Below are 8,854 nucleotides of genomic sequence, written 5' to 3' on the forward strand. Positions count from 1 at the left end.
TATCATGTATTTGTTTACTGTCAGTTTCAACCATTAGGAAAAGGACTTTGTTTTGGTTTCTGAGATATTCCCAAAGCCTGGTCACCGAAGGCACCCAATAAATATGAATAAAAAACCTGAACTCCCTCATTATAAACAGTAAATACATCTGGAATTTGGTAGAATTCTATAGAAGAGCATCTGAAAGGCAATTTCCATTCTCTGTATCACCTTGAAAGAACTTTCCGCCTGATCTTAAGAAAGAATTTCACTTGCTTTCATAAACACTCTTTGTGCAGTTCCGTAGCAACCACAGCTGAGTAGATGTACAATCACCTTCACAAAAGCACACTTACTAATATTTATTGATGCCTACTATGTGCATAAGAAAATGTAAATTAGAAACAAGAGGTTTAGGACTATTTGGTGGGAGGGGGAGGAGTGATTTCCCAGAATCAGAGACTACTACATAAATGCTACCTATTTTCAGAATCCACTTCTCAAGTTCCCAAATGCACCTCAAAATTTTCCTTATATATGACACTTCAGCACATGTTGATGCACACGTCTTCTTTCAACATCACCTTGTGGGCCATTATCGTTCCTGAATATTTTAAACGTCTTTGTCTATCGTTAAGGAGATTCACCTATGATCTGAGAGATGCCCAATTTACACTTAGGACTAAACAAAAAACAATACATTCCAAAGGGTTATAAAAGGCAAACAAATGACTACTGGGATAACCCATGCCAAGGTTCCAAATTCATAGTAATTAAATCTTAGAATTAGAATGAACATTAAAGGTCATCTGGTCCAGTGGATTGCAAACATCAGGTTTCAGTGAACTTTTTATTGATCTGTGACAAAATGAGGACAATGTAGTAAGTTTTCATAAAACTAAATGTATTCAATTTAAGAACTATCCTTTGGCCTGAGATTATGTACTTCGCTGTATTTGGGGAGGGGCACTAAAATGTCCTTTCTTTTACAAAAAGATGATGATAGTTGATAATTTTATCTTTTTTTTTTTTTTAACTTGGCAAAACAAAAAACTTAGCAATTCTATGTTGGACTTCAGTTTTTTTTAAATTTTACAGTCAGTGAAATCCAAAAACATGAGAATCTCTGCTCTAATCCAACTAATTTTCTGCTGCCTAAATCCCTTAGAACACAGTCAACAAGATGTTTGTCTGCCTATGCTGCACATCTCTAACGCTCAAGAGCTTCCAGTGATGTGGAATCCACTGAAAAAAGACATGGCTGTATATCTGAGGCATGTTTGGAAAAGCAAAAAAGCAAGGCCTGCAGGGAGAAAGCCAACTTGTGAAAGAGGGCCAGTAGGAAAATGAAGGCCAAGAAAACTTTTCAGTGAGGTCAAAGGGATGCACCCTGTCCTATACTCACAGTCTTCCTTCAACTTAGTAACTATGAAAATCCTTTACAAAAATAACTATAAAAGCTAGAATGTATAAAACATTCCTGAGGTCAGGGCTGATCAGTTTACAATTCCTTTCACACATCTCAGTTTACTGCCTGAGACAACTCCTTTGCTAACCTACATATAATTTTAGTTGAACACTTTTCAGGTTCAATCAAGCAAATAAATGTCCCATGGTCTTAATATCACCCAGACCCAAAAATGCAGGAGAATCTACAAGCCACATACACTCAAGGATGCAAAAAATAATAGAGATATAAAGTCCATGACAATCAACATGAGAATCAAAAAGGATGAGAAGAACGTGAAGGCAAGGAGTAGAAAGAGCAGAAGAAATTTAAAAAACCTAATCTCAACAAGCCCATCGGAAGGAACTAGGGAGCCTGGACGTAGTCACCTCCATCCCTCCAAGACAATGTCTAACAGGCTGAAAGGGAGCAAGGTGGGATTTGAAAATGATGCAAAACTGGCTGTTAAAAGAGAAGGGCAAGCAAAAGTATCACACTCAGTGCCAGGGAGAGACCAGCATGCAAACATTTGCAGAAGGAATGAATTAATAAACAGACATTTATGCAAAGAGGATCTGAGTCCCTGCTTCCAACCACATCATCCAAGGCACTTTAAGTCCACCTCAAACAACTTTCTTTGCCTTTAAGCTCAAGCTAAAAATCTAACCTTATGAAAAGCTGAGCCCGCCCAATAACTTGCAGGGGTCTCTGACCTAGCTAAGCTTTAGCACAGCGAGGCCTGACAAAGCTCCTTCCCCAAGAACTGCCATTTCTCAAATCCAGCACCCATGATTCAGTGTGGAAGGAAAAAACAAAATTATTGGGAGTAGAGGCAAATAGGCCAAGGGGTGGGAAGAAAAACTATTCTGATGCACAGAAAGGTAAAACAAACACTATAGTTCTGGAATTAGGGCTACTCCTAGATAGACCAAATGAAAACAAAACCTATTTGTATTTACCATTAAATGAACAGAAACAAAAGTCTCACCAACTTCAGCCACCCATGGCTGAACAGAGTTTTTTGGGTTTTGGTTTTCTTTAACTATTCTTTCATCCCTGTTGGCATTCAGGCTTTCCATTACATCTCAACCTCTCATTGTTCCAGCACTACTGATGAAGTCTCAATAGCAAAGAACTGTGCTGAACACCAAAATTCTGATTAGTTGATGTCTTAGATTCAGTTTATCAATATTTGCATGCACACATTTATTTCATTTTAATTATCTCTATTTAAATGATTTTTAATCTCTCTCCTCCCTCCCTCCAGAGCCTACTTTTCCACACCCTTTTCTTCACCTGCATTCTAAGGTCCCCCTTTTCTTTCCTTTAGTGCCCTCTGCTCCAGAAGCAAAACAGGGACTGCAGGGAACTGATATAAAGGGGGCGGGTTTACGACAAATATCATCCTAGGTGGGATATCCTCCATACTATGTGTCGTCTATAGACAAGTAGCATTTCCTGCCTTGCGTGCCTCTGAGCCTGGGCAGAACTCATGTGCTGATGCTGTGCTCACACATGATGCTAACAATCCACCATCATGTTTCCTAGAGGTTCAGGAGCCTTCCCAAACCTGTTGAAGAACATGACCAGATGACAAAGTCTTCAAAGCGACAGCCATCACCAAGCAACTGAGCTCTTATTCCTACCAGCCCAGGAGGGTCAATTCAAGAGTCGTAGGTACTCCTTAGATTTCCATGACCTGTTCCACTCAAGCTAAAATTTCTGTAAGGCACTTTAAAAAAGTGCCAGAATCCTATTAGCGCTCCTAAAAAGACTCAACATCAAAAAAATTTTCAGCCCAAGCCAAATATTTATATTTTGGCTGGTATTCTGCCAAATAGCCACAAGAGGCTGGTGTGATACAACTGCCCTGGAGTGAAGCTGGCCAAATCTAAGTGAAAAACAATAAAGCTCCAAGAATGAGCTGTCATGAAAAGGTACACGGTTCTTAGAATGAGATTTTTCTGGCGGTTTGAAAAGTCAGATTCAAAGGGCTCTTGTTACTTCATAAAGGTTAAACTAAGGAAAGCAAATCAAAATTGAAATGTTCAAAATTCCTGGGGATTTATAGTCCACTTTTAACAAAATGCTAAAAAAAAAAAAAAAAAACTTGTATTGAATAATGCAATATTTTCAATGTCTCCCACATAATTGTTCAGCTTATTTCTGGAAGCAATTTTGTCGCAGGTGGTCTTCACTGTACTTGGGTACCAAGGAAAAAGACACCTGTGCCTGACAGGTCGTACACTAACTAATTCGCCCAGGGTGCCAAAGAAACAGAAGATGCTGTGATTTCTGGATACGATTTTCTGCAGTGCCAGGTAAAAGAGGTCACATGCCCTGTACAGCCGCGGCTCGGCTCGTTCCGAGTGATGTGCAAGCTCCTCAGACAGAATTTTGCTAGGAATTCGGAGAAGCAAGCAAGCTGAGTGGAATTCCTCTCGGCACCGGCGTCTGTACTTTGCAGCTTCCTTTTCCGACGGCCTCGCGCGCATCCTGTGTCTCCATCCCGCGGATGCTCGGCCCTCCCGAGACTCCCGCTCACCGGCGGAGGACCCTCCCCACACACCGCGCGGTGACGCCCCGCCCGCCAGCCAGGCTGCGTTCCGCCCGCCGCCCGGCCCGCCGCCAGCCCTGCCCGGCCGCAGCGGCCCCGCCCGCCGCCCGTCAGCTCACTCACGCGGGAGGCCGCGGCGGCGTCTCCATGGCGGCTCCTCTCAGGCTTCAGCTCGCGGGCGCCCGCCGCCGCCAGCACCATTCCAGCTGCGGACGCCTGCCCCGCCCGCCCGCCGCGCCGCGTCCCATCCGCCCGGGCGCCCGCCCGCCGCCCCGCACCCGTGCCGCACCCGCACCCGCCCCCGAGGTTGCCCAGCTCCGCCAGCCCCGCTCGGCGGGCTCGCTCAGCCTGCCGGCGCTCCTGGGGGCGGGGCTGCAGGCGGGGCTGCAGGCGGGCACTTCCGGGTGTGACGGACCCTCGAGACCCCGCCCCGCACCGCCCCTTCCTGCAACCGCGAAGTACGGGGTGTGGCCACCGGCCCAGACGCTGGAGCTGGAGACGTAAGGGTGCGGTCTCACCGGAAAGCACGGCGTCTCTCCGCTCCGCGTTCCCTGACTGTCCCTCTCCACAGGCGCGCTCGCTCTGTCCTTTCCCAGCCTGCACCCAGGGAGGCGGGAGGGGTGGGCGTAGCCGATCCTTCCTCTACGGATAGTGAAACTGAGGCAAGAAGAAATGACTCGCCTGTCGAGGGTCCCAAGCAGGAACTGGAGCCTCCCTGCTCAGGCTGTGATCCGCTTGTTGCACCTGCTGGGCGAGGTCTCGGCGCTGGGATGGGATGCAGAGCAAAACCAGGTCTCCGTGTCTGCGCACCTGTCCATCTGGACGTGACAAGGGAAACAAAAACGACGATGCCTGCCGTGAAAATACCAAATAATCAAGGCGAGGAGACAGGATGCTAAATGGTAGTCAAGGAAGGCCTCTCAAAACATGTCATTTAAAAGCGATGGAAGAAAGCGAATCTTGAGTAAATCAGAGTTCTCAGGGCAGAGGGAAGAGCAGTGCAGAGACTCCTGGCCATCGAAGAGCGGGAAGAGTACAGCGTGGCTGATGGTTCCCCAAGTATGCCGCTGGGCTGCGGTAGCATCTGGGAACTTGTTAGAAATGCAAATTCTCGAGGCCCACTTCAGATCTCAATCAGAAGTTCTGGGGCAGAGGCCCAGCAGCCTGTGCTGTGACAAGCCCTCCAGAGGGTCCTGGTGCCCGCTAAGGTTTAAGAACCTCTGCGGTAACTGAAGCAGAGTCAGGACAGGAGACAGTTGGAGGAATTGGTGTCAGGGGAATAGTGACAGATCACACAGGCATGGTAGGCCATCAAAAAGGTTTTGGCTTTTACTGAGAAGAGGAACAATGAAAAGTTGTGAGCAACGTGATCTGATCATTAAAAGGATGACTTTGCTGGGATTTGTTTTAAAATCCTCCTCAAAAAAAGGGAGGGTAGGGAATAGAAGAAAGAAGATGGGCAAAATGTTAATTTTTGATGCTGAGTGATGAGTGCATGGGGGTAGTCATTTATGTGTATTTATGTGTATGTTTTAAAAGGTTCATAATAAAAACTGATTTTTATGTTGCTATATGAGCCATAGATGTAGGGAAGCAAGAAAGCAAACAAGGAGTTACCTGGCTGCGATGATCAGAGTGATGGAGAGAAGATACAGCAGACGAGAGTTGCTGATAGATTAGATATAAGAGAAAGACTAGAGTGAAAGATGATCTCAAGGGTTTTGGTCTGGGCTCTTGGGAGAGTGGAGTTGACATTTACTGAGATTGAGGAAATAGAGAAGAAACAGATTTGGTGGGGCAAGGAGCGTATTTGTCAGTTCTGATTTAGACATGGTTACGTCTGAGGTGTCTGTTAAACATCCATGTGAAGATAGGTGTAGACAGTTAGGTATCTGGGGTGGACATAAATGTGTGGGTGGGCAGCATACAGGTGGTATTTAAGGACTGGTTGAGATCAACTAGATAATGTAACTAGAGTAAAGAAGAGACCAAAAAGTGAGCCCTGGGGCACTCCAACACTAAAACAATAAGATAAGGAGGATTCAGCAAAGGAGACAGAAAAGGGAGCAGTAGTGAAGTAGGAGAAATGTCTTGGTAGCCTACTGACGTGATCCAGGAAAAGGCTGTATCTAGTAAGCCTTAGCATGAACTCACCCTTCCATAGCCTCCTGGCATTATTGACCCACCATGAGGAGCGCATACATGATTGAGTTATTTCTCAAGTGTTAGTGGTGATTTTGTTCAGATCCATAATAAAACTTCCTACTGTATAAGGTCATTGTAAGAATTAAATAATCTATTTAAAACATGTAGCGGACTTCCCTGGTGGTGCAGTGGTTAAGAATCTGCCTGCCGATGCAGGGGGACATGGGTTCGATCCCTGGTCTAGGAAGATCCCACATGCCACAGAGCAGCTAAAGCCATGCGCCACAACTACTGAGCCCACACGCCACAACTACTGAAGCCCACACGCCCTAGAGCTCATGCTCCACAGCAAGAGAAGCCACCACAATGAGAAGCCTGTGCACCACAACGAAGAGTAGTCCCCCCCTGCCCCTCGCTCGCCTCAACTAGAAAAAGCCCACGGGCAGCAACAAAGACCCAATGCAGCCAAAAATAAATAAAATTTAAAAAATAAAAAATAAAAAAAGTAAAGCATATAGCACTAAGTGTATAAGGGAAACACTTAATAAATGTTCATTGCTTTCGTTATTTCTGCATATTTCCATGACCATCAGTTATACTTGACTCAGCTAGGAATTGAGGTTAAGTGCTAAACCCAAGAGATACACACTAACTTAGGTTTGATCAATCGTTTGGCCTGACCTCCTTCTTCTGCATGCAAGCAGAGTGAGCAGGACTGTTAGATCAGCCATTTCAGGAGATCTTTCAGGACAAAACAAAACAAAAACATAAAATTCTTCTAATGCTTTTGTGTCTTCCCACCCCAAATAGTGTTATAGGTGCAAGTGAATACTGAAAAGTGAGGCTATGTCAGTCTGACAAATAGGCACACAACTCCAAACCATAGCCCCTTTCACATCCTCCCCTGGATTAGTTTTGTCTGGTACAATTCTCTGCTTCTTAAGGGATCCAGTTCAGCTAGCATGCTAAATGTCTACTCAAACTTTTTCTTTTTCACACACATCCCTAAATTTGTAGGCCTGGGAAAGGGTACTTTTTTACCCTCAACCTTGCTAGGAGTTAAATATCAGCCCCACAAGCTCTGGTATCCTAGTGTGGTGGCCACCAGGTAGATTTGAAGACATTCGTGTTCCTAATTCAGTTCTCTGCCCTGACCCCACTCCATGCAGAGAAGAGGAAGAACTAGGTCCACAGCTCAACATCTCATCTGTGAATCTTTAAGCAATTTGAAAATGTTAATTTACACTGAACCTTTGTTGTTTTCTGAAAAGACAGTGATGGGACCTTTAGCTTTCAGACATAGGCAGACCTGCTTAAGAGCAGTAGCAATTTATGAGGCCAGAGTTTCCATTTTCATCTTTGTGTGGGCCAAGTAACTTCACAAAACTGGCCCTTGGCCAGATATAGCCTCAACAGTTAACCCTGTCTCACCAAACACAAGAAAAATAAACAAAAAACCTTGATAGGATGAACACAAATCCATCTGTGGGGAAAAAACTTTTAATATGTCTTCCTTCGTATGTCAGTTTCACCATATTCTGAATTAAAAGATTAGGAAAAGCTACCCAAGGCCACCAAGGACTTCCTGTCTCCATTTCCATTGGCCTAAGAACTAACTAGCCATGCTGAGGTGTTTGACCTCTCCCTGTTCAGGTTATTAGCTCCGACCACCTACCAATTCTTCTTTAGATGAGCTCTTCACTCCCCCAAAGAGGGATGAGATATTACAGAAGTCCATTCATTTGTTATACTGTTGAAATAGAACAATTCCTTGGCTGTATTAGTAACCATAACCTAAAGCTAAGGTAAGTAGCTGGAATATATCACTGGTGAAGAAGATGCAACCATGCAGAGGAACAAGTCTGTGACAGTAGCTGGTAGCAAAAATTACTTAGATTGAGTCAAAATCAGATGGTGCAGTAGAACTAATGACATGACATGGCAAGCACAAACATATCACATGGCAAGAATCTGGGACCTGAGAATTGCTCCTGTAAAGAAAAGACAATTTCACCAAAGAATATATAAAATGGTAAGAGTCTGTTTTGTGATTCCATCCAGTGTAAAGGTAGCAAGGATGAAAAGCATCACTCATTCAAAATGGGATATTAGGGAATTCCCTGGGTGTCCAGTGATTAGGACCAGCTTCAATCCCTGGTCAGGGAACTAAGATCCCTCAAGCTGCGTGGCAAAGAAGAAAAAAAAAAAAATCATATTAAAGAAGGTGGAGACCTTCTAAAAAGCCTTAGTTTCTATCCTAAAGAGTTAGTCTAAAATGCATTACTTGAGTTGCTTTTCTAACTTTAAATCAGGGTTTTTGCTTTTATTCTTTTGATTTGGAAGCAGCTTAGTGTATGTAATATATTATGAAGCATTTCAAATTATTCTTGTGAGACTGCTATTTAGCAAACGGACTTGTCAATACACGAAGGTACTTATTACAGGCTGTGTGGTGTTAAATGGGGTGATGTGAGTCTTCTGCTTCAGACCAGTAGAAAATCTTTAATTGAAGGAATCCTTCATTTCTATGAGTCCAGTTTACTCTACAAAAGTTGCTTCCTTGTTTCTGTAACCTTTAAGATACAAACCTTACATCCAGCACAACACAGCTGCCCATTTTCCTGTATCGGAGATTCCTGGAAAGATGAAAGCAAATTGTTTGGTGCAAAGTTCAATTGGAAATCTGTTGGCAGTATCCCCAAATAGACTTCACACTAACGTATATC

The 8,854-nt window shown here is 44.1% G+C and overlaps 1 protein-coding gene across 5 annotated transcripts in view; it reads right to left on the reverse strand.

Moving 5' to 3' along the window:
* The window catches only part of KLHL2 (kelch like family member 2), a 128,105-nt gene extending 123,739 nt beyond the window's left edge, over positions 1 to 4,366 (reverse strand). For 3 of the 5 annotated variants that reach the window (XR_014264168.1, XM_082463643.1, XM_082463644.1), the window contains exon 1: positions 4,107 to 4,365. Coding sequence is in view for 3 of the 5 variants with exons in the window: in XM_082463643.1 (XP_082319769.1) it covers positions 4,107 to 4,132 (26 nt within the window). In the remaining 2 variants the exon portion in view is untranslated. Of the gene's footprint in view, positions 1 to 4,106 lie in introns of all 5 variants that reach the window. The other 2 variants (XR_014264167.1, XM_082463641.1) reach the window with 2 other exon arrangements.
* Between the last annotated feature and the right edge of the window lie 4,488 nt (positions 4,367 to 8,854).

This window comes from Balaenoptera physalus, assembly GCF_965194825.1.
Source record: "Balaenoptera physalus genome assembly, chromosome: 5".
In the NCBI taxonomy this organism is placed as follows: Eukaryota; Metazoa; Chordata; class Mammalia; order Artiodactyla; family Balaenopteridae; genus Balaenoptera; species Balaenoptera physalus.